General features: G+C 32.8%; 1 protein-coding gene across 7 annotated transcripts in view; it reads right to left on the reverse strand.

Annotated features, from left to right (window-relative positions):
* Window positions 1–284: 284 nt before the first annotated feature.
* The window catches only part of LRFN5 (leucine rich repeat and fibronectin type III domain containing 5), a 297,873-nt gene continuing 270,808 nt past the window's right edge, over window positions 285–27,349 (reverse strand). For 3 of the 7 annotated variants that reach the window (XM_055362260.2, XM_055362259.2, XM_004055113.5), the window contains 4 exons: window positions 16,518–17,922; window positions 12,882–13,594; window positions 5,874–5,917; window positions 285–675 (listed from right to left, as the gene is read on the reverse strand). In XM_055362260.2, the coding sequence (XP_055218235.1) occupies window positions 658–675; window positions 5,874–5,917; window positions 12,882–13,594; window positions 16,518–17,902 (2,160 nt within the window). In that variant the 5' untranslated portion in view covers window positions 17,903–17,922 and the 3' untranslated portion in view covers window positions 285–657. Of the gene's footprint in view, window positions 676–5,873; window positions 5,918–8,754; window positions 13,595–15,989; window positions 16,181–16,517; window positions 17,923–27,349 lie in introns of those variants that run through there. The other 4 variants (XM_063697680.1, XM_063697681.1, XM_063697682.1 and 1 more) reach the window with 3 other exon arrangements.

Consider the following 27,349-nt stretch of genomic DNA (forward strand, 5'->3'; position numbering starts at 1 on the left):
ATCATTTTGGAAGTTTCACTAGGAGAAGAGAGCCTTTATCACTTTCTATCCTATACTGAGGCATAAAATGAGTATAAATTTGCTTAAATAGCTGTACTGCTCTCCCAAAGAACTGGGTGCACTGAATCATGGAAGAAATATTTCCAATATTATAAAGCCGCTTGTAATCTCTTAAGGTTTTTGCACGGCCTACATGTAAAACAGTAGTATTAGTTCTTGCAATAATTATTTCACCACTCACACTTGAAGCAATGGGTACTTTCACAAATCAGGCAATGTGCAAATTCTGTCATAGTAAAACATTTATTTGTTAAAGTGATATAGATTATTCAAGATTCTACAGTCTGTTAAATCATGGACGGCAATGTAAGATGGATTGATACAGAACTTGATGCCAACGTAGGCTTTTTTTCTTTCTTAAAAAAATTACTTGTAGGCCAGAAGAAAAAAAAAATTTGGTTTTAAAAGAGGATGAACCATGGTCTAACGGAGCCAGTTCCGCCGTCATCAGAGACTTTCACCTTGGCTCCTGTAGACAATTTCTTCTACGACACCAGTTCAACAATTAGCCTTTGTGAATTGAAACATTTTTGAATTTTATCCAGCAAAAATATCAGTGGCAATTTTTTTCAGGAGAGAGAGGAGAAGTGGTGCTCTTCAGATTAACTCCAGCCTCTGAAATGAAAGAAGAAGAAAAAGGGGGGGAAAAAAAAGAAAGAAAGAAAACACATAGCTAATAAGACCATTGTGCTAGCAATCTAAAAGTAACTAAATGTAAGCACCCAAGGAGGAGTTGCTTGCCATGAGATACAGCACACACCCATGAAAACTATCTAAACATGCATATAAACATATAAAATGCTTCTTAGTAACTTCAATTGGTGAATATATAAAAGTATCTTATTTTTTTAATCTAAGTATATGAAGCCTAGATAATTATGTAAAGTCAAAGCTACATTGTAAAATGGCATTTTCTACTGCTTTGTTTTTCACATATATAATTTCAAGGTAAGATAAACAAATAATAATTGCAGTTATTAATGCATGCTACTGACAAATTTTAAAAATTCTGCTAGAAAATGTGTATGATATTAAAATTTTACAAATATTTACTAATACATTTAATGGTAGTAAATTATTCACCTTAACTAATCAGTTTTTCACCCACAAAACAAAATAAATGGAAAACTCACAATAACTCTTAAAGGCATTCCATGTTTGAATTAAACATGATTTTGAAAGAAAATAATGTAAAAGCCATTTTATAAAAATATTTAAACATACAACTGTGAAAATATTTTTCCTCTAATATGTGTTCTCAGTCTTCACGGATTTAAGATATGTCTAATGAAGTCTATTCTTGATGAAAATGGAAAATAATTTTTTGAGAAATATATGCTTTCATATACATGAGTACAAGCAATTTTCTCTTTTCCATTAAAAAACAACTGCATCTTTACAATTTTTTATTTGGGAATTATAAAATGCATGGCATGAATGAATCATGAAATAGAGATTCATTTATTTAGTATTCTATATTAAAATGATGTAGAATATCTTCAGATAATTTTATGTGATAAAGTTATTAAAGTATATTAAAGGTTATTTTGGTAACTTTATGTGAAGGTAGGTAAACTGATGTAAAGATATTTTATTTAAGAAAACATTTCAAAATAATTGATAATCTGAATAGTGAAATTGATTTTAGCAAAAATAATAATTTTGGAAAGCTAATAAGAAATACACCATATATGTGAAGACTGTTAAGGGACCAGTGTGTATCTTATTTGTAAAAAAAGAATTACTTTTTAAAAAGCTACTGAAATATAGATATTATTATCATAATTTACCTGGAATATACTAAGAAAAACATTGCAAAATCACTGTAAAAATGTAACGGTATATATTACTAAATTCTTCTTTATTTGGTTCATTGCAGAGCTCATATTGGTAAAATTGAAAATCAACATGTTTTCTCTTTTTATATTTCAAGTGATATACTCCCTTTGACACAAAAAAGGTGTTATGGTACTATATCAAAGGTCAAGTTACAAAAACTAGTAACATAGTAAAAGCTGCAGTACACCTAGAAGGAAAATGACAGTGGACAAAATAACTAGTTTAAGTTTTTAAGTAATAAATGGTTCCAGGATAGCAAACTTTAATTTAGTATCAAGTTAACGATTTTGTAAGCTGACATATCTTAAAGATTTACTTGAGTTTGACATTAACTAATGATATTAACAAACTGTGAAATTATGGTTTATATTTGAATAGTAGGAAATAAAAATGTTGTGAACTATGAAGTTTGTCTGCTCTGAAGATGTAGCAATATTAAAATTATTAAATAATATGAAGCCAAATAAAAACTGGCATTTAATAGAATATCCAAAATGACACTTTTTAATTTACTTATCAATAGATAGCTCCTATAGTAATTCCATAAATACCTAAACATAAAACACAAAATTACAAGAGTATCAAACAATACAAATAATACAGACTAAATATGGTAAAAATGTTACAAAAACTAAAAATAATCAAATTGTAGTAGGTTTAGGATGTTTTGGTTATTGTCCTCATTTAAGAGTGAGTGGATATCATGCAAAAATCTGTGGACAGTCTTATTAACAGTACTAAAAGATAAATAAGAAATGCAAGCTCCCTGAACATTAAGAGAAGAAAAAAATATCCTGACATTGAATGAATTGTGGGAAAAGATTTATTACTGCCCCTATTCTCAATGTAATTAAGAACTGTGAAATATTTTGATCTTTTATAGCTAGGATGTCTAAGCAAGGAGATGATTTCTAAAGGTCATTGCTGACACAAAGGCTCTCCTTTTTTAAAATTTGGTATAATGTTCAAATATATATGTTAAAAACATGCTTTAATTATTATAAAAATAGCCAAATGTTTCCTACATATGTGTTTATTCTATTACTCTTATTTCAGAAAATTTACTTGAAAAGAATATCATAGGAACCTCCTCCTGCAGAAGCAAATATTTTACATTGATCACACTCACCTGGAAACATATTGGAAGCATATTTGCATCATGTGTATAAAATTTGCTTTTCTCTTTGGCTCTTATTTCATGTATTTTCCTAACCCTGTGTTTTCCCATAGTTTTATCAGTGTTGTTATGTATTCATAATCAATATTAGCTTTTTATTAATTTGTATATTAATTATCTAAAAAATTGTACTCATCTGTAACAGAGATTTTATTGCAAAGTTTACATTTTTGCTTGTTATTAAATGTGGACTAATCGCAAGTTAAATTTATTAAAATCAGGAAGCAATTATCTTAAAGGCCTGTGCAAGCAATCACAGAATAAGCTATAGCTCTTGTGCAAAGCTACACACACACACAAACACACACACACACACACAATGCATACATATTTTATTGGTCAGAAAACAGCAAACACTTCTTAAGAAATTTTATTTAAGGCATTTTCAATATAAATGGAAACTACTCAACTATTTCTTACTTAACTGCCAAATAGCATAACTATTGTTTTACTGTGTTCCTTGTAAAGATAAAAATCTTGCGTAACACAAGGAAAATTTATAGGTAAGTGTCAATTTCCACGTAGAGTTATCAGCATTAATTTTATACGTAATTCCTTTCCCCTTTCCTCTCAATTCATTTTAGTGTGATTAAAATTTTATGATTATATTATAAAAGAATTATATTGTATATTAGACATTAAAATATTTCAAGGCCACTCTACTTTTATATACATTCCTAAAAGGCTTCTAAAAAAGAAAATTGGCATGGGGCATATTCTGAATAATGGAAATGAAATAAGTGTTTTAACTCTCTATGCTTAGAAAAAAATTCACCTTAACAGGTACCTCAGTATGACTGGCTACGGAAAACTCGGAGCTGAAGAGTTGCAATCACAAAGGGTCTCTGCCCGCTCTCCACCTCTGTTCATTCACACACTGACAATGTGAAAGGCTATGACAAAGCTAAGAACACACAGGTCACACACTGTCTTCAGTAGGGGCATCACTGTTTGGTCTTCTCACAGTGGTAGACATAGGCCTGCTATAGCACTAATCATTTACCGAGAATCAAGAATAGTTACCTTGGGGTCATACAGTAACTTAAATCTGATAATAGAAAGGTAGCAAGGAGCTGGCTAATAAGTGAATGATGTATGGCCACTGAATTTTGTTAAAAGTATTATTTGTCTCTGGATTTGTTTTACTTGCTAATATTTATAGAAAGAGGAACAAGGTAGCTTAAGTATGAAGGGAAGTTTTCTATAATGTTATGACAGTCATTTATTTTTAATGATATTTTCTTATTTTTCGTAATACTAATTACTTTAAGATAAAAAGTCATTATTCAAAGCCTTATGTATGTATCATATTTGCAAAATTTTGTGCTATATCTCATAGTACAAAGACTTCCAAAGAAAGTCCAAATTCCATTTCTAATAATATACTAAAATAAATACATAAGCAAAATAATATACAATATTCCATTTCAAATGTGAATCTTTCAAAAATTCTTTAAATTGATAATTGAAAAATTATGTAGACATTTACTCACCTGCTTCCAAATTTTGAAACAACATTTAGTACCATTTTGGCTTGTGTTCCTTATAGATTAATCATCTGTTTCCTAATTATTATATAAAGGTATCCTATCCTAAATTTCAGGTTGGCTGGATATGATTTATTAAAGTTACATGATAAATGAACTTTAAAAATGAAAGAGAGAAAGAGAAGGAGAGGCAAAGAGGGAGAGAGAGTGATGGGTAGAGAGAGAGAGGTGGAAAGAGAAATAAGAAGAAATGTTAAAATTGAGAGAGAGAGAACAAAAGGGGTGATGGAGAAACAAGACACCTTCATGCAGGTCAATTCACTGCATACAATAGAACACAAACATGTGCCAGACATTGTGCTATTGATTGTTTCAGTATTTCCAATGAGCCATCTGCTGTTTTTTGCAACATAAGAATGGGATTCTAAATTCAGTAAAGAAATGATGCATGAAAACATTTTGATTTGTGGATAGAATTCATCAGGGAAGATCCTGAAAGATTGACAAAGTTTTTTTTCTTTTAAATATAAAATGTTAAAAACCAAGACCCTATTTTTACTACCAGCAAATAAATCAATGGCCTTTTTTAGAACTGTTAAAAGCAGAATTTTTGTGTGTGTGCCAAACCTCAAGCAAATGGCTGATGCTTCCAGCTGTTTGAACAGATTGCTAAAGTGCTTCTCTGCTCTGGAAACACACTCTCCGATCCAATTAAAATTCAAGAATCAAATACTCATTTCAAACATCCCCCCTGAAAAAACCACTCAAGAAGAATAATTGGTTGCTGACAAAAGTAATACCATGAATATTTCATATGTAGTCTTTTGCTCCATTTTAAAGAGGCTTCATTCATTTTAGATAACAGTGAAACACTTCTGTTCATCTGTTTTCAAAGAGGCATAATGTGTCATCTCAGCTCTAATTAGGATGTGGAGGTCAAGGATAGGAGTAAATACATTCTTATCAAGGTACTGTCTTCACATTTGGAAATATTTGTAAAAATGCACATTGTATCATGTATGACTACAAGAGTGATTCCAAAGTTGCATGCATCACTATTATTATTAACTTTATTTCTTACAGGACAAAGCAGAGATGTTTAGTTAACCCCAAATATCTCTAAATTTAGAAACTGTGAATTCACTTAATCAAACTAAACTTCAATCTTCACTGTTGAGAATTATAAGTAAATTTTAAAAGAAAATTTCAACAAGCTACATAAATTAGCAAACTAATTACTTAAAGTTAATTTATAAAAAGTGTATACCCATTTAAGTGTTGAAGTAAGTTATAGGTAATAAGAATCTCACCTGTGTTTCCTTGACAATCTGGTCAACATTAGTCAGCAAAGCATCTGGGAACAAAATGTTCAGTGTCATAAACAATTCATTTTTTTAAAAGAAATAGATTCAAAAAACTTCTTACTGGAATCTTGGTAATACTTCATATCAAGAATTAACAAAGATTTATCTAAAGATTTTTTTTAAAAAACTTACCAGTTCATGGGTTAATTGCAATTGACTTTTATAATATTTCAGTTGTCTATGTCTACTTTCTTATTCCTAATGCTTAAAAACATAATTTTCTAAAATGTTATTCTAATAACTAAAATGAGTGATTTTCAATATGCATTTGGTATTCGTGACAGAGTTCAATAAGATAATCAAGTTTCTGTTCATTTTCTTACTCACAGTTGACATTTCATCTATATAGATTCATATGAATAATATGCAAAATTACATCAAGAAAAAAGAATTCAAAGCAGAAAATATAGTTTAACTATGTTCACCATACGGAGTACAAAAGAATCACTTAAAATATTAACCATCATTCAATACCTACTCCCCAAATAATAGCTAATATTTTAACAAGTACCTGTTTGTCCCTATGTAAGACACTAACATTCTAAATACGAACAACTTTCCTTTAAATGTTTATATGTAGGTTCCAATTGCCTATAAAAGTTTGATACCATTACATAAACCTGTGCAGCACACATTCTATTTTTTTCCAAAATGCCTTCTTTTTAAGCAAATACGTTTAATCATTGAGAAGTGACACATGATAGAAAACGGGGAGTAAAGGATAAGTCCTTCTTAGGATTCACAGGTGAGTGTCACGAGATTGAGACAAATTGTTTTTTACAAAACTTTCAGCACAAATATTCATGTAAATATACAATGGTCTTTGGAGATTAGATTTTACATAAAATCAATAATAGGAGATGTTCACATTATAGATGAAAAAAATAATACAGAATTGTATTATGGTAGAGCCAATAGCCAACACAGTATATTTCATAAGCTCCTTGATTTTACTCAAATATTTATTTATTAGACATATTCTAGAGCAGAAACATAATATGTACATAGCCTATGTGTCAGGTAAGGTTAAATGTTCAACCACTTCCAAACACAAGTACATTAAATGAAAGGGCCGTCATGGCTTATTCCTGAATGAATTTGAAAATATTTCGTTTTTGTTTTCAGACATCATGAACCTAACAGTCACCAAGTCTGAAATGGATGAAATTAGGTTGTAGAGATGGTTATAATTAAAAAATGCAGAAAATTAAATTTGTACTTTATATTCTATTGTTATCTGATAAGTAACAGTTATAATTTTTACAGTTTTTCTGGAAGAAGTTCTCTGACAGCCAGTGCATTTAAATCTATGTTTTCATAGTAATTAAAATTAATCTATATTGCAGGACACAAAATTATGATTTTAGCTGGTTAATGTTATGAGTATAAATATTTATATGTCTATATAATACATATATAGGCAGATATTTGTTGAGCACATATATATTTATACAAATGTATGTGATGTATATATTTATTCAATGTTAACTTTAGATCCTAAATTTTGACTTTGAAAGTGCTGAACATAATCAGAAGACAATCATTCTAAGTGTACCATTACACTTACCAGAGTAATCAGTGATTATTTTGTTATAGTCACTGTTTGTGTAATTTGATGAAATCCCCAATGCATTAACAGTACCTTAGTGACGTAATTTACTACTTAAATATACTCCTGGTTATAAATTGTTGCTTTCTATTTCCCTCTTCAAGATAACACCACATTTTTAGGATGGCTCAATCAAAAGAATATGCTTACCACTCTATTTTTTAATATTTATTTATTTATTTATATTTATTTATTTATTTATTTATTTATTTATTTATTTTGACAGAGTCTCACTTGTCACCAGGCTGGAGTTCAGTGGCACGATCTTGGCTCACTGCAACCTCCGACTCCGGGGTTCAGGTGATTCTCCTGCCTCAGCCTCCCGAGTAGCTGGGATTACAGGTGCGTGCCACCACACCCAGCTAATTTTTTGTATTTTTACTAGAGGTAGGGTTTCACCACGTTGGCCAGGATGGTCTCGATCTCCTGACCTCGTGATCTGCCTGCCTTGGCATCCCAAAGTGCTGGGATTACAGGTGTGAGCCACTGAGCCCGGCCTACCACTCTTTTTAAGTGGCCTTCTGTACCCTGCTACATGAATTGATTGTTTCTGTGGAAAACATAATAATAAATAAATAAACAAATAATAAAGATGTGAACAAACTAATTTTATTAATAATCCCAGCGTATATTTATCTAGCATGGGAAGAAAAAGACTGGGCAATCTGTCCTTTGAAAGTAAAAATTCAAATATTAATTTTGATTATTCTTTTCTGAATGCCATTTCAAAAATGACACATTTCTTGTCTATAAATTTACTTAAATATCACTAACATTGTAAGGTACAGTGTTATTATTAGCAACATAAAAGGATAAGAAAAATATCCTTTTCACATACAATCCACCTCTGTGCAGAAGTCCTTTCCTCAAAACACTTCACACCCACACAGAAGCACACATTGTTAATCACTGGACTGTTCTTGAAACAAGGGAAGGCTGAACAAGGCAAAGATCGTAGATAGTCTTCATTCTGTCTAATGTAAATGAACATTGTTTTCTTAGCATGATAAAATCCAATTGGAAATCAACTATGCTGAGAAGACAATGGCTTGCATTTGCTGTCTTCTTAAGAAATGTCTAATTTGCTTCACAATTCTACCCAAAAGATGATACTTTATATTTATGGATTTTTAAACTATTGGAATTTTAAAAAATCTTATGTTTATTGCTATAATGAAAGAGAAAAACTTAAATTTAAGAGCTAAAAGGCAAATAGTGTAAATTTTAGGGCAACTTTTAAAGTTTTTAGCTTTATAAATGATATATTTTCTTTTCAAAAATATAAGCAAATAAAATAATAAAATTTATTGGATGCAAGTAGTTTAAATTGAAGAGAAAATACATTAAAACTAAAAGAAAAATATGTCTGGAGACTACTGGATCACATTTATGTTTTTTAATTGTTTATAAATTTGTGGAGAAATTATGCATCTTTCAAAGATTAGACTTGTTATGTTTAGAGATTTCTTAGAATGGTTCAAAACTTCTATTCCAAAATTTTAAGTAAAATATATCTACAAAGCAGGTAAAAACCCACTGTTTTAAAGCATGAAACAACTTACAGAGACCCCCACTGACTCCTTTAATGGTTAGGAAAAAAAAAAGGGGGAAATAAATTGGCCACAGTTTGAGTGTTACTGTGTCTAATTTATTTATTCATTTATTTACTTTTCTTTTCTTCTCTTTTGAGACAGAGTCTCTCTCTGTCACCCAGGCTGGAGTGCAGTGGTGGGATGTCAGTTCACTGCCACCTCCACCTCCCAGGCTCAAGCGATTTTCCCACCTCAGCCTCCTGAGTAGCTGGGACTACAGATTCCTACCACACCCCCAACTAATTTTTTTGTGTTTTTACTAGTGACAGGGTTTCACCACGTTGGCCTGACTGGTCTCTAACTCCTGACCTCAAGTGATCTGCCCATCTGGGGCCCCCAGAGTGCTGGAATTACAGTGTGAGCCCCCATGCCCAGCCACTGTGTCTACTTTAAATTGCTGTATTTATATATTTGTAGACTAACATAAATAATATCTATCAAACTAAAATATACTGCTTCTTAAAATTTGGGGCTACGTTAGATGCTTCATTATCCCTTTATGACACTACTGTAATAATAATTTTATATTTTCAATTGGGGGACAATTATTCAAAAGGGACAAAAATAATGCAGGAACACAATTTTAAAAAAAGTTTGAAGTAAACATCGTTAATACATGCATAACAGGAAACACATTATTTTGTTGGTTCTCACATTGAACAAGCTGAAACTATAATGTAAAATGACAAAAATAAAAGAAAAATAAGAAAGGAAGCAAAAATAATATATATGTATATATAATCTTCATATAGTCAGAAACAACAAACAGCAAACCAGATGCTTCAGATCACATATATATGACCGTTTAAATGAGGAATAAAATAATAAATGACAGAAAGCAAAACAAGAAAAGGACAGAATTTGTTGCTTATGGTAACATAATATTTAGATAACAAATTTGTATTGTACTAACAAATGAAAATTCTTATTTCCACACCTTACTCCATGGCCATATTTACCTATTCATTTACTCATTTATTCATCTAAGCAACAATCATGTTTCAGACATCATGATAGGTAATATCATTCCCAACTTTTCTGTAGACTTACTTTTCAGTCACTTCACACTGCAATTACTTTAAGCAAAAATTTCTTCATCTGTTTATAAACAAATACAAAAAAATTTTGACCTTCTTGATAAGCCAGTCTTTTGTTAATCTCTCAAAATATAGACTTTTTGAAGGGCAAAATCTCAGGCCAGATACTCACCTTTCTACCATTTTTAAGAACAAGTGTTCAGGCATTTGGTTTAAATATTGTAAAAATGATCATATTAAAAATATATTAAATCACATTAAATTATTTTCAATGGTGTTAGTCAAACAAAATAAATCTCATATGATTAAATATGGAATTTTAAATGTCTATGAGAAATGAAAGATATTTAATCAAACTTTATTAGAAACATAAGTAGGCAATTGATTTTTAAAAATACTGGAAAATACTAAGTTCATCAGTAACTTATAGTACATATGTTAACCTTCCTAATGTTGCATGATTTCAGAGCATCCTTATCTTTGATCACAACCTTCATAATCCCAGAAAGTCTTTGAAGATTCATTTCTTTAAGTCTTGCAAGCTTTTGTATGTTCAATATTTTTAATACTATGCTGATAAATCTAAGAAGGGAAAAAGTAGTATGCTTCTGCAAATCAACACCTATTGAGGAATTAGGCAATTGTGTTAATTAAAAATATTTAGTTGGAATTAGAGCATTACTACATTAATAGTACTGAAAATATATTTCACTATGAGTGCTGCTTTTGATTTCGCAAACTACGACCACATGTGACCTCATCTATTCCTTACAAGAAATAAATAACTGGGCAGTGAAGGATAATTAGACTTTGCAAATGTGAAAAGTAAACTTTTTAGAAAGAGAATCAGGGCAGAGAAGGGATTTAGCAAACACCTAAAATAAAAAAGCCCATTGGATAATTATTTTCAAGACTGGCACTGAAAGTAATCTCTAACTACTTTAATCTTACATACTATTGAATGGCATCATGATACATTGTGTATCAGAAGATGTGGCTTTGTCAAGTTAACAGTAACTGAAATTGGTGTATATGCTTCTACCAGAAGGAAATTAATGATTCCACATTCCTCACTTGTGTCTTAAGTGGTATTTCAAGTGATCTGAAAAAGTTAATAAACTTTTACTGTGTGTTTAACTTACTCCCAAAGAGTACTTGACATAAGACAGCAAAGTACCTATCTTATGATATTATGGCTAAAATGTCATTTCTTTTGTGCAAAGCAATGGGTCAGTTCTCACGTGAGCCTTATTCTCAAAACAAAACAAAACAAAACAAAACAAAATAAAACCTCTTTGACGGTAACCTGTTTATAGATCTTTAATAGAACACCATCAAATTATTATATAATTAAGTTTTTCAAGGAGTGAATAGAAACATTTATCTATAGACCTTAATTTCAGTAAATTTCTAATAATTCCACATTATCCAGGAGCAATATTAGTTTCTACTAAATTTAAAATCCTGTTTTTAAAAATTATGTATTCTCATTAAGCGGCATGATTTCTAGTTAAATTTACCACAGTTTTTGGTTAAAATAGCAAATGCATTTACTTTAAAAGGAAAACATTCAAATGCAAAAACTATAGTGCAAATGGGAAAAAAAATCCACTATCTGCTTAATGAGCAATGACTTGTATGATTTATAAATATAATGAGAACACCATTAGAAGTTTTTAAATTTTACTTGGTGATAAAAATAAACACCCCTTTGATAAAGGCAGTCTTGTATGTTTGTCTCCCTCTTTATCTTGTATTAAGAACAACATAAAACTCATTCATTCAAAAAATGTGTATTAAATGAAGGAAAAAATCTTCATATGTCCATGTAGATGCATAGGAATTTGTAGCCTGTGACTGAAAACTGATTAGAGTTTTCATAAATGCAAAATAAATTGCACTTTCTTCTCCTTTCCACTGAAAAAGGTGTATCATAGAGGAGAAATATCTTACAACCATTAAGGCACCTGCACCAAGGATGTTGTTTAGAAGTGAACTAATTTTAACATTAACTCGGTATACTAATTGAATATTTTATTTTAAATAATTTAGCAACATGAAGTTGTTCTCTACAACATTTCCCTAAAAACAAAGGAAACACTATTACCATTGAAAGAAAATATACAGTCTACTTATTAAAAATATCAATTATCCATAGGTGGCCCTTTGTAAAATTAGAGAAATATCATTTTTTATGCAATACTTTTTTTCTACAACAATTTTCATTTTTTTAATCTGCTGTTGCTAGTCCTAGGAGTTGGTCCTAGAATAGGGAAAGGCACTGCTGCTATGTCATGCTTTTTCCCTTATCCATTTTATTTATGTTTCCTTCCAGTATACATATACATACATACACATATATATAGTTATATATGTATATATATATACTGTACCTGAGAAGGTTGATTTATACACAGCATTGGAATTGCAAATTCCAATCTTCTATGTGAGTTCTCAAAATGATTTTTCATGAAAAAGAAATTATAAATTACACAGAGCTTTCCAGTAGTCCCTCAGAATTTGAGAGTTGCCTTTCCACTATGACCATCAGAACAGTCAGACTGAATAAACATCACATTCATAGACATGCTTCTTTTAGGAAACAGTCCACATGTGCTCGGCGAGTTAATATAACAATAGTATTCCTTTAATTCTCCATTGAGGGAGTACTTGTGCCTTGCTCTGGATCTCTCAGCAGGCAAAGTGATAAACTTACTTGGCTTTATATGTGCTCTTTTAGACGTGGGCCCCTCTGTGACAGAATCGGGAGGTCGGCTAGCTAACTGCAAGGCAGTTGAGTTGTTCCTGTTAGTGTTTTGGGATTCAACATTTGTGACGGCTTCATTCTGTGGTTCTGTACTTGGCTTTGTGCCAGTCTTTCTTTTCTGCTTTTGGGACACAGAAGTGCTTGAAGTCCAGGAAGGAGGCAAAGCAGAGGTAGTGGTAGAGGAGTCCTGACTCGAACAAGTTTCTGAAGATTGAATCACATTGTCACTGGCAGCTTTACAACACTGGGCATTCTCTTCGTGTCCCACAGCTTGTTTGGACACGGACTGGGGCAGCGTTACACTACAGCCTTGTATTTGAGCCCCGTTAGTTTGAGAATAAACATTGCTAACCTTGGTGACCTTGTGTTGCCCATTATTGTTGCAAACCTTATACCGGATCATCAGAATAATGATGAATACCAACACAGATGCTACAATGATTCCACCAATAATAATAATCATGGTGCCTCCCAAAAACTGGGACTGCATGAAATGGCAACGCACATAATCCTGTTCCGTAGTAAACTGGATGCAACCCACGACTCTTGTGGCAGTGAGGGAAGTGATGCCATCATCATATATGGCCAAGACACACAAGTCATACATAGTTCCAGCAGCCAGATTATTGACCAGAAAAGTTTTGCTCGTAGGAGGTATCATTCTGAGGGACAATGGAATTTGCGTTAATATTAATAACAAAACAAAACATATACACAGAAAGTCATTATGACTTTAGTTCAGTGTCATTTTAGTATCATTAAGATAAGTACATTTATAACATATGAATTATTGAAAAATGATCTAATCTCATATTTACTGAGTTAAAAGGGCTAAAAGTCCTTGTCAGCATCTGCACTATATTAATCGTGCCTACCCCAAGCCTTCACAAGCTTACTAATTACATTGCTTAGCAAAGGAGAACTCCTAATAAAAAACACTGCTAAAAAAACATTGATGACAAATTACTTTTGAAAGGTGTGACTGTGACATTATCTGACTGCTAAACAAATCCATTTAGCACTTAGAATACCTCTATGACTAAAAGCAAATTTGAAGGAAGGGAAAATGTTGACAATCACATTAGAAATCAAAATAGATACGCATTTTAGAGCATTTATTTTCCATTTCAGAAAAATGAAATGGCACCCAGTAAATATATACTTAATAACTAAGATTATTACTAAGATTAAAGTATTTTCTTTACAAATATAATCCTTTTTTAATGCAGTCAACACTTGGACCGCGTTATGTTTTTATCTATACATGAGGATAATGAAAACATAAAAGTAATATTATCCTAGAAACATGAACAAGGCAAGGCTATTGACCAGAGCATAAATCCCTCATCCAGTTGTATGCTACCGCAAATTTCCATCAGAGCACAATTTATAAAGTGCAAGAGTTTAGACAGTGCCTAAATCTAATATCACCTAATTCCAGTGATACTTTCACTGCGGTGGCTCATGCCTGTAATCCCAGCACTTTGGGAGGCCAAGGCAGGTGGATCAGCTGAGGTCAGGAGTTTGAGACCAGCCTGACCGATATGGTGAAACACCGTCTCTAATAAAAATATAAAAATTAGTTGGGAGTGGTGGCGGGCACCTGTAGTCCCAGCTACTGGGCAGGCTGAGACAGGAGAATTGCTTGAACCCAGGAGGCAGAGGTTGCAGTGAGCCGAGATTGTGCCACTTCACTCAAGCCCGGGAGACACAGCAAGACCTTATCTCAAAATAAATAAAAAAATTAAAGAGTTTATAGACATCTCTGAATCTACTACATTCTAAAAATTTCTTGTTGATGCCTACTTTCTTCTGTTCCTTCAGTTGCAACTGAATATGACCTAATTTATAATTAAATAACAGGCATTGCTAAGCATTTTGTACACATTAAAATTTAATCTTTACAATGACCTTATGAGACAGGCATTATCACTTTTTTACAAATGACAAAAAGGGTCAGGGATTCAAGAAATTTCCTCAAGATTAAACAGAATTTTACTTGTCATTGCAGGATTAAGATCCTGGAATTTGGAAAATAAAATCTGGCTTATTTCACAGAGCTAATGTTTAAAATATATAGAATATCCAATAGCTACAAAAAAGTGTGGGGTGGGGAGGGGTATTTGTCATTGACAGTAGTCCATGAGTTATGTGAAGAGCCTGGTATGACAAGAGCAAATTACTTTAAGTTAATATATATGTATCATAGTCCATGTCCCCATATATTTAGTGATGAAGGGATATTAGAGACCTTTAGTCTAATTTCTCCCTTGTAATGACGAGGAATTGAAACTCAGCCATATAGAATCCTGCTCTGAGCTGATCACATGGCTAGATAGGTAGGTTTAATTTGGCCTATTAGTCCATGCTTTAAAAAAAAATTACTCTCATTTCCACACAGGAATGAAAATCAATTATATTGAATAATTCACCTGGGTACATAGGAACTGATCTGATCTGATTTCTGAATATCTTAAACAGAATATATATATATAGAGAGAGAGACATATAGAGAGAGACATATATATATGGCTTTGAAATATCTATATATGTGTGTGTATATATATACACACATGTATATATACATGTGTATACATACACACATATACATACACACATATGTGTATATATATATATATATATATATAAAATGCAAAGCCATGGTTTTGCATCATTTCCCAGGGCATAGTAAGTCTCTCACAAGTGAAATTATATGAAAGGGTAAAAATATGTCTTTTTAACTGAAAATTGGATGTGACTATAAATCAATGAGGCTGAACTTTAGAAAAACATACCAGAAATTGTTTAGTAGGTGCAAATTCTCCATCATCATCCTTACTTGGATATTACATACCTAATTCCAGTGATACTTTCACCGCTCAAATTATTTATAAGGTTTCTTTTTGGAACTGTCTTAGAACCAGTACACATGAGACAACACAACCACACAGACACACGCACACACACCCCTTAATCACTCAAAGAATCAGTCTCATTATTTTATAGTTACATCCTATTTTTGACCAAAAATGGCAATACCCATCTTGATCACCCACCTTATTCACAAGACTTGACTCCAAATGGCTTTTGCTTGTTTCCAAAATTCAAATTCACCCTCAAAAGACGAAGATTTGCCACCACTGAGGATATTCAAAATAGTATGACGAAGGTTCTAAAGATAATTCCAAAAGTGCTTTGAGCAATGGCAGCATCATTGGGATAATGGTATAGCCTCCCAACGTGGCTTCCTTGAAGGAAAGAACACTCATGTGGATGTGTAAGTTCTGGTATGTTTTTGAATTTTTATAATAAATCAGTGTTGTTCTCTGATAGTCACATCTCTTAGATGAGGGGGAAAAAAGTAAGTAATCATAATATTAAATATAAATTGAACTCTCTAAAAAAATACCATTCAAAATATCTCCCCACTTGTATTACCACCTTTTTCAAAGCTTACACTATGCACTTTAAAATATGGAATTACAACACAGAACAGCACTGCCAATTAAAAAAAATCAGTAGTACATTAACAAATTCTACACTAAGATGCACGGTAAGTATACAAATTTGCTTAATTTTTCTTACCTGTAAACAAGGGTGTCATCATAAGTACCATTGTACTGGATTTGAAACATACGTATCCCGGGGATATTTCTTTGAAAATTAAATTTAAGTAGTGCCGTTGATGATGTAGCTTCTGCCACCACAATTTTATCTTGACTCAATTTAGTATCACCATTACTACTGCTTGTATTAGAACCTGATTTGGTAGAAGTTGAGATATCTGAAGAACCAGGATCAGGCTCATGGATATGGTTTGTACTATTTAGTAAGTGAGGGAGCTTAATTATATGAAGATCCACTATTTGTGTTGCTTCCCCAGCAGGATTGGAAGCAATGCAGGTAAAAGCACCTGTATCCTTTACAGTTGTGATAAGAATGTCAAGTGTTCCGTTATCATACACCAGAGATCTTGTTGCATTTGAAATAAGCTTCCCTTCAGGAGAAATCCAGTGAATTGCAGGCTCAGGGTCTCCCCTGGCTTTGCACCTCAGTGTTGCCCTTTGTCCCTCCAGGACTCTCATCTCATGTGTATGACGAGTAATGAGAGGAGGCTCACACAAAAACTCTTCTTCAGGAATTGACCAAAAGTAGCGGCCAGTTAAAAGTGGAGGAGAAGCACAGGTCTCTAAGTCATCTTCTCTGGACAGACGCCTCAACCACAACAATTCACAATTGCAATGCAAGGGGTTTCCACCAAAACTTAATGCAAAAGTAGATGGGCTTATGATTCCTGAGGTTGCTAGTACCTGAGCTCGCTGAAAGAGAGGGTCAGGTGGTAGCTTCTGCAATTTATTTGATGTCACATCTAACCGAGTCATCTTGTGCAAATGGGAGAAGGTCCCCTTAGGAATGTTATCTATCATATTGTGATCCAAACTAAGGGTATGCAAGCTAACCATCTTCTCAACAGCATCCCAAGGAATGGTTTCTAGATTATTATAGGACAGATCCAGCTCCTCAAGGGCGAAGACATCATCAAACGCTGTAGAGGAAATTAAAGTCAGCTGATTGTTGTTCAGTATCAAATGATGAAGATTGGAAAGACCACTGAACATATCATTTGTAATTTTAGTCAATCTGTTGCTATTCAAATGCAAAGCCCTCAAATTTCGTAGGTCAGCGAAAGCATGAGGTGTAATAAAACTTATTGTATTCCTGGATAGAGTCAGGTCCACCAAGCTGGTCATATTGGCAAAATCTTTCCTTTTAATATTTGTAACAAAATTGTCTGCCAACCGCAGTTCCACAGTTCTTCTGTCAATGTTTGGTGGAACAAATAAAAGCCCTTTCTTGGCACAAAGGGTTGCAAGATTAGGAGACAAAATCTGACAGACACAACGCTTTGGACAGATCTGAGCTTTCACTGCTATGCCAATGAAAAACAGATAAAAAAGAATTTTTTCCATTGTAGATCAGATTTAAGAGCCTGTAACGGAAGACACAAAATAGAATGTTAGCATCCAATGATTTAATTCATATTCATATTCCTACTAGAATAATATTTGTATGCAATCTAGAATAGAGAAATAATTTCACTTGTTTGCTTAACAAGCATTAATATTTATTCTGTAGTAAAGGCTATAATGGGCACTAGGGATGAATAACATACCATTGATAGTTTCATGGGATTTAAAATCAAGTAGGAAAAACAAAGCAGTCAAAAGTTTATTATAACTCTGCAAATTAAGCGCCATTTTTTAAGTATGTCCAGGGTACTCCATGGGTGAACCAAAAGAGATATACAGCCGAGATTGTAGGCCTGGGGGTTCAGGAAAACATACCCTAGACCCTGAAGGACGTCTTGTTACATAAAGATATTTAAAAAATTAGAGGCATATTTGAAGATTTGTAAGTAGGTCAATTCAGTAGCCTAAACAGAAACAATAAAAAACAATATTTGTTAGCTTGCAGCATGACCTTTGAAGATAACAAATTCTTGATTATTTTTTTTCATCTTTACAAACTATCTTGACATAGAACAACCTTCACTTTTTTTTTTTTTTTTTTTTTTTGAGACGAGCCTTGCTTTGTTGCCCAGGCTGCAGTGCAGTGGCGTGATCTTGGCTCACCGTAACTTCCACCTCCCAGGTTCAAGCGATTACTAATGACCGTTCAGCCTCCCTGAGTAGCTAGGATTACAAGCACCCGACACCACGCCCAGCTAATTTTTGTATTTTTAGTAGAGACAGGGTTTGTCATGTTGGGCTGGCTGGTTTTGAACTCCTGACCTCAGGTGATCCGCCCGCCTCAGCCTCCCAAAGTGCTGAGATTACAGGCATGAGCCACTGTGCCCGGCCAATCTTCACATCTTAACTGAAAATACAAAAATCTTATTCTCAAAAATAACAAGGTTGAATGTTTATCACAATAGCTCCGAGTTCCCTAAATATTAAAATATTTTATTGGTTAAAAATGTGGATTTTTAAAGATAATTTCTGGGAAGTAGCCATCAGTGCTTTCACTTAACAGTATGTTCAACAAGATATTATATTCTGTTTTCCTTCTTTTACAATCTTAACGAATGTATATTTATCCAAATTTTATTTTAAATAAACACTTTTGACAATTTTCATTTTTCTGTTTGATCTTGAGTATATGCTATTGAAATCAATTCTCAAAAATAAAAATAATAGCATATATTTGATTAAAAGTTCTCATATGTTGCATCAGGTTTTCTTTTTCTTTTTTCTTTTCTTTTTTTTTTTTTTAGACAAAGTTTTTCTCTGTCACCCAAGCTGTGCAGTGCAGTGGTGCGATCACGGCTCACTGCAGTCTCGACCTCCTCAGCTCAAATGATCCTTCCTCTTCAGCCTTCTGAGTAGATGGGACTACAGATAAATGCCACCACCCTAGGGTAATTTTTTTTTTTTTGTAGAGACAGGGCTCAAACTCCTGGACTCAGCAATCCTCTTAACTCAGTCTCCCAAAGTGCTGCAAGTGCAGGCATGAGCTACCTTACTCAGCCCATTGCATGAAGTTTTAAAAACCATGAGTGAAAATAGCTGCGGAAAATCATACATATTTTCAATTTAATATAAATATGAAATCATCCTGGAAATGTCATGCCTAGTTTTCTAATTAAAGCATATTTTATGACTTTTAATTATTTAATGCCTTTTGTAGGGTAAAAGCCCCTGATAGCAATAACTTAAACATATATTTAGAATGACCCCAGATTGAAGATGCACCTGAATGTGTGTCCTGAGCTAGGGAATCCAGGAGTGGCCAATCCGGAGATTCATTCCTTGTCTATGAGAAACATCTGAGCCCCCAACCTGTCCAATGGAACATGGGCTGTACAGGGGATTGATGCCCTGAATTTTGGGTTAAATGGAGGCTGCCAGGTGGAGATCGTTAAGGGGAGGGTGTTAAATGCTATGTAAGTTTCAAGCAGTTGTGGTTTTCCTTACCAGCTTGCTACCACTGGACTGTGCATAAGGCAGATAAGCAGTCCAGCCTGCGACCACTGGACTCTTCCCTGTGTGTAATCCCCTAATCAAACCCTGTATCTCACTTGCTGGCTCTGGGTCTCTTCTTCCGCCTCTTGAACCTGGATCCTTCCCTACTGAGGTTAAGAGGTGTCCAGCACAACACCTATTTGATGCCATATGAAATGTTGATCTAGTTAATAAAAATGATCATTATCAACACATAAAGATAGAATCTTCTGTTCATTACTAACTGGTATTAAACTAGCCTTTCCAAAATAAGCATTAACAAATAAAGTTACAAAAATATACAAAACAACAAGTTTTGGACATTGGAAGTGAATAAATACAGAACTGTGATCCTTGAGATAGTGAGTTAAAAATTAATTCTATAATTACCCCTGGAGACATCTTCCAAATCACAGCACAAGAAGGGGAAACAAGGCAAAGTATGCACAGTCTTGTTAAGCTGAAAAGACAAAGATTGGAGAGCAGAGTCTCAGGTGTCTTGAATTTGTGGGGCAGTGTACTAGCGAAAAGAGAGTTATTGAAAAAGAGCTCTGGTAAACTACGTAAGTGGAGGCAGGGTAATAGGTACAAACCATGCTGTAATACTGATAAAAAGGGATGAAAGGAAAGGGAACAAAAATCCAATGACCTATGGAATGGTGTTAAGAAGTCAAACATATACGTAATTGCAATATCAGAGGAATGCTGTTAGGCAGAAATATATTTAAACAACTAAAAGCAAACAATTTGTTGAATGTTATTAAAAAAATCTATAAATCCAAGCTCAACACAATGAAACCATACCAAGACACATCATCGTCAAATTGCAGCTAACCAAAGGAAAAATAATCTTAAATGTAGGCATAGAAATAAGACGGATTACAATAAGGTAAGGTAAACAAAATAAAAGTAACTGCTGACTCCTCACTGACTTCTCATCGTAAATAAAGTGAGATGGAAGATAATGAAAAACATCTTTAAAGTGCTCCATGAAGAAAGGAAAACCTAGCAACCTAGGTAGGATTATACTTTTATAAAAGATGAAAACAAGGTAAGAAATTTTAAGAGAAACAGTTTCTTCACCAGCAAACCTGCACTTATATGAAAATGTAAAGGATAGTGTCTTTAGGCTGAAGGAAAATTATATATGATGGAAGAAACTTGAAACTTTATAAATGGCTAAAGAACAACAGAAATGATACATCTGTAGCTATGTATGCAATATTTTTATTGCATTTTAATGTGTTTATAAATAGTATTTCTGGAATAAATATAGAAAGTAATAAGAAACCATCACTGTCACCCTAAACAAACAAAATAAGCTGGATAAGCTATAAATAATATTTTTAAAAATAGTAACATTATAACCTTTGGAATACAAAGAAACTTAAAGAATCTAACTTCCAGAGGTGGCAGTCCTTGATAAAAAGGGGGGAAATGGCGAGGGGTGGTGACTCAAGCCTGTAATCCCAGCACTTTGGGAAGCCAGGGTGGGGGGGACAGATCACGTGGTCAGGAGTTCGAGACCATCCTGGCCAATATGGTGAAACCCCGTCTCTACTAAAAATACAAAAATTAGCCGGCCGTGGTGGCGTGCAACTGTAGTCCCAGTTACTGGGGAGGATGAGGCAGGAGAATGGCGTAAACCCGGGAGGTGGAGGTTGCAGTAAGCAGAGATCGCGCCATTACACTCCAGCCTGGGTGACGGAACGAGACTCCATCTCAAAAAAAAAAAAAAAAAAAAAAGAGGAAATACATAGCTGTTGCTCTACTTCCCCCACCAACAAAAAAGAAACTAGGACTTCGTATCTATCTGACATAACTTGGGATAAAACAAATCCTGTCTATATTTTACCAAACTTTTAAGAATGCATTTGTGGTTCAACATAACAAAATAGAATCTACAAGAGCCCCAATAGCAGCAGTGAGAAAATATTAACACCTATCTCATTCTCATACCTTCATTGAGTAACAGGAATATTATCTTAAAAATATGGGAATAGAAAGAGGGTAGAGATCATTTCTCTCAGATACACCTTATTTTCAGACGAGAAAAAAATTGAGGAAGGAAAGGAAAATTGAAAGAAATATTTCAGGCAACCTTGCTTTTCAGCTTGGAAAGAATGGGAAAGATGCAGAGGAACTAGAAGAAAAATACAGTCCCTCGGGGATTTCAGCTATCAGGACTGACAGAGGGGAGGGAGAGCTCAGTCCCCTTCATTTCCATACAGATACCTGTGATTTTAACCACAAAATGCCTAGGGTGACATTTGGCAGCTGAAAAATCCTTCCTAGAGCTTCCTAGAGGATATTTCCACCTTCGTAGACTATGGGGTAGCTGCAGCCAAAAGAAAAAAAAAATGCTAGGGGTGAGATTTGAGATCAATAAATTCTCCCAGGCCACCAACAAATCTGGCCCCAGAGCTATAAAGCAGGGTGGTGAGGCCTCTAGAAATTTGGAAATCAAAAGATTCATCTGTAAAATAGAAATAGAGCTCCAAAACCACCATAGGGCACAGATCTCAGGTCTTACTAAATAGGAAATTCCCAAACATGTAAGAATTCACATAAAAACTTGAAGAAGCAAGAAAAAGTGATGAACATTAAAAAGGTAGTGATTACTAGAAGCAGATCCAGAGACACCCCAGATATTACAATTACCACAGGGAGCATAAAATTACTATGATAAAAATTCTAACGTATCTGCAGGAAAAGATGGACATCATGCATGATTTGATGGGTAATTTTAGCAGAGATGTGAAAAACAATTTTTAAATGTATACGATCTAAAATATAACAATATCTTCGTAACAGAAGATTGGGCACAGCAGAAGAAAGTATAAATGTAATTGAAGACAAATCAATAGAAAAAAACCTAAATTCAGATTTTAAAAGCCTGAAAGAACAGAACAAAAAGTATTAGATCTGAGGGAAAAGAATTTGAATGATTAATATTATCATAATTTTATTCCCTCTCAGAAAGAAAGGGAGAATGGGGCAGAATAAATAGTAGAAGTAAAAATATCTGAAAAGATTCCAGAGTTGATGATATTGATAATATAAAAAGACCAATGCAGCAGATAAACACCTAGACACAAAAGCCATTTGGCTGAAAACTAAATATAAAGATAAAGATTTATTAAAAGAGGCAGAAAAAAGATATTGCATATATGGAGAATAACTGTATAATTTACAACTGAATTCTCATCATAATTAAGGTCAAAAGAAAATGAAATAATATATTTAAAATTTATAAAGAAAAGAAAAAATCCTATACTCTAGAATTTTATATCCAATAAAAGTATTCTTCAAAATGCATAAAAAGGTATTCACAGCTAGGCAAAATCTAAGAAAAATTTATCTCAGATATTCTGTGCAAGATATAACAACAGCAGTTCACCAGTATAGAAGGAAAAGAGAAATAATGAACCCACTGGGAAAATAGAAAATCACTGCCAAGGTAGTAGACTTAATCCTAAACTATACCAAAAACTTCAAACACGAATGGGATGTAAGAGTTAAAGGCGAAGGTTTTTATCCTGCCTAAAATAACCAGGCCATCGATGAAGCATTTAGAAAAATACACGTTGAAAATAAAGATATAAACAACCAAAAGTAAAAGGCTGAAAAAGATATGTCATTAAAACACTGAACATAAAAAATTGATGTGGCTATAAATTAGAAAAAGGCAAACAGTATATGAGAGATAAATATGGGCATTTTATAGAGAAAAAGGATCAATTCATCAAGAAACCACGAAAACACTGAATGCACATGGACTCAGCAGAAGATCTTCAAAATACATGAAATGACACATGATAGGAAAAAGGGAATTTTTTTTAAATCCAGTTACAATTGGAGATATGAACTCTTCTCTTTCACTATTAATTGATATAATAAGCTGACAGAAAAGAGACAGCAGTAGCTATAAAAGATTTGCACAGCACTATCAACCAACCTGACCTAACTTATAATTATAAAATGCAACTTCAATAAATAGAGAATATACATTCTTTCCAGATTCTCATGGAACTTTAGCAAGACTATTAAATTGAAATGAAATTAAAATTAAATTAAAGTAATTAATTAAATGAAATTAATTGAATTGAAATTAAAGTATAACAATTTATGGTATAAAAAATAGTGTATTTGAATTGTTATGGTGATTCAGACTAAATATATTATTAGAAAGAAAACATGGTTTAAAATCAGTTATCTAAGCTTGATACCTAAGAAGCTAGAAAATAAATACCAAAGAGAGTAAACAGAAGAAATGAGACTATTAAAATGAGCAGAAATTTATAAAATAGAAATCAGATCAAACAATAGAAAAAATACATAAAGTCAAAAGCTGTTTTTTAGAAAAGATTGAGGGCCCGGCGCGGTGGCTCACGCCTGTAATCCCAGCACTTTGGGAGGCCAAGGCGGGCGGATCACGAGGTCAGGAGATCGAGACCATCCTGGCTAATGCGGTGAAACCCCATCTCTACTAAAAATACAAAAAATTATCCCGGCGTGATGGTGGGTGCCTGTAGTCCCAGCTACTGGGGATGCTGAGGCAGGAGAATGATGCGAACCCAGGAGGCAGAGCTTGCAGTGAGCCGAGATTAGATCTTGCCACTGCACTCCAGCCTGGGCAACAGAGTGAGACTGTTAAAAAAAAAAAAAAAAAAAGGAAAAATTGATCCCTGCAAGATAATTAAGAAAAAATGAGAGAAACCAAAAATTGCCAATAAGAAGAATAAAAAAATACAAAATCCCCTGTCATGCCAATACGCCAATACATATACACAATAACTTAGATGAAATGGACAAATTCATTGAAAAATGCAAATTACCAAACTACTAATAGAAGAAAATGTATAGACAACAAGATACATAGAAAATATAAACAATATCACATTTGTTAAGGAAACTGAATTCAAAATCAAAATCCTCTCATAAAAGTAATTCCAGATCAAGTTGGAGATCTATATGTCCACATATCTATCATAATATAAATATATAGCATATCAGTTATGTATACAATTTAAACATGTAACATATAATTTTATATATAACAATATAAATACACATATATAGAAAGAGAGAGAGAAAAATAGAAAGAAGGAAGACAAGGAGAATATGAGGAAAGAAAATGTGGTATTTGTGAGTATTTGGGAATCCGGGTAAAGGGTATACAGAAATTCTTCATGCTATTCTTGCCACTTTTTAGTAATTGTGAGTAGGTGATTAAATTTTTTTTAAAAAAGGAAATAGTGATTTTTCATTATGTTTCTAAATATTTGCTCCAAAGGAAGAATAATATATAAAAGGGCACTTTATCTGTAGTTAATCAAAACTTAATCATATTTTAGGAACATAAATATTCTTAACTTTGTCATATATGTTCAAAGAGGTGACCCTATTGCAACTTAAATTATATTTCCTATTTCATAGCTTGATTTACTTTTTATCATCAGGCAACATATATGCAGATACGGTAATTTAGAAAGTAAGAGTAAGTGTACAATAAAATCTGGACTACTCCCTAAAGTCTATTTTCTGTGTGAGACCTCTAAGTAATGAAAAAAAAATCATATAAATTGTGATTAATGATTTTTCCCAACTTATTTGGACAAGATGAAGATTTCAAAGTTTATTAAAAAATACGAGGTAAGATCTCATGTAAAGAAGCATAGTTTTCATTTCCTACAAGTTCACAAACTGATCCTTGACATATTTATTATATTAACACATAACCACTTTTAAAAAATCAATGTAAATGGAAAGTCAGAATGGCTTTCATGCTTTCCTGGAATTAATAATTTAAAAATTCATAAATATAAAACATACTATCTATGTTTTTAATCTAGTTAAGTAAAGCCATTTCAAGCACGATCTATTTCTCCAAATAGTTAAATGTAAGCAACACAGGTTTTTGTTAAATATTTGAGTGGAACTGTAACTCAGCAAATAGTGATGCAGTTGCAGCTCTTTAGATAATATTTACATATCTCTTTATTATATGTTATTTGAAGCAAATTCTGTTTAAAGAAGAGTCTATTACACACAAACTGAAAAATGATTTTCCATTACTACATCCATCTTTCTGTCATGGCTATTACATAACATATGCTCAAGAGTACCAGTACTTATTTGGGAACCAGGATGGAATATAAAAGCAAATTTAGATTTTACAACCAACTGAGAGTAAAGCCTATTCTCTGCAGAAACCAATATGGTAGTAATTTATATGTTGAGTTAAAGGAAAGCTATTGGGCTCATCCATAGCTACTTTGCCATCATTCAGTAGAATGCTATTAATTCAATTAGTGCCCCTTTGTCTCAACTAATGTCTGGGGACAAATGTTAATGTCTGTTGATATTGATGAGTTTTTGCAGGATGTGTTAAACGGCTACAGTATTGTAAAGGATATTTTATAATATAGCTTAGAAACTGAAATGCCTTTAATAGTTTTATTTCAAATATTTTAGGTTTTCTGTCTAACTTTTTTTCTAGAGAGACTATAAATGCTAACATTTTAACTGCATTCTCCATTAAAATACATACTAATAATATTATTATTGAGCCTCTAAAATTCAGGCCTCAAAATATGATATATATATAACCTGGAACAATTACATTTTGGGATTTGATTATAACAGTCACTAGTAATATGGCTAAGTACATTGAATGTAATAAATTCTTAAAATTCACCCATGCATCAATTTATTTATCCTTTCATTAATATTTTCGGGAAGATGTGTTTAGCAACTGCAACATACACAAGGTGCATTGCAGGAAATCTACCAAACTTAGAGAGTTGGGATCTGTGTAAAACGGGTATATAAACAAAATAGATGGCCAACTATGAAAATGTTGACTTATTATACTTTGATATTTAAATTTGCATAGTTCTAATGGGTTTCTGAGTTCTTAATATAGTATCCTGTAATTTTTGTTCTCAACATGTGCGTGTGTATATATATACACACACACATACGTATTTTTACCATGAAATAAATTTACATAAACATTATTTACATAAATTAACTACAGATAAGACACCAATTACTTACACAAAACAAATAATTTTAAAAATAATAATTATCATTTATTGAAGATAGGTAAACACAAAATAAGTAATAATTTATTTTATAGATGAGGAAACAAAATTTGTCATGATCATGCCTTCTCTAACTTGTGCCTTCTCTAACTTGTAGATATGCAATATTCCAGATATTCATTGCTTTCTAAAACTGAGGTGAAGGCTGCATAAAAAGATGTTTTATGTCATTTTGAAAATTTATTAGCAGGGCATAGTATTCTGCACCCGTAATCCCAGGTACTCAGCAGCCTGCAGCTGCTGAGCTTGTGCAACTGTATTGCACGACTGCATATAGTTAATTTATTCTCATTGTATATGATAAAAT

The sequence above is a fragment of the Gorilla gorilla genome, chromosome 15 (assembly GCF_029281585.2).
Source record: "Gorilla gorilla gorilla isolate KB3781 chromosome 15, NHGRI_mGorGor1-v2.1_pri, whole genome shotgun sequence".
In the NCBI taxonomy this organism is placed as follows: domain Eukaryota; kingdom Metazoa; phylum Chordata; class Mammalia; order Primates; family Hominidae; genus Gorilla; species Gorilla gorilla.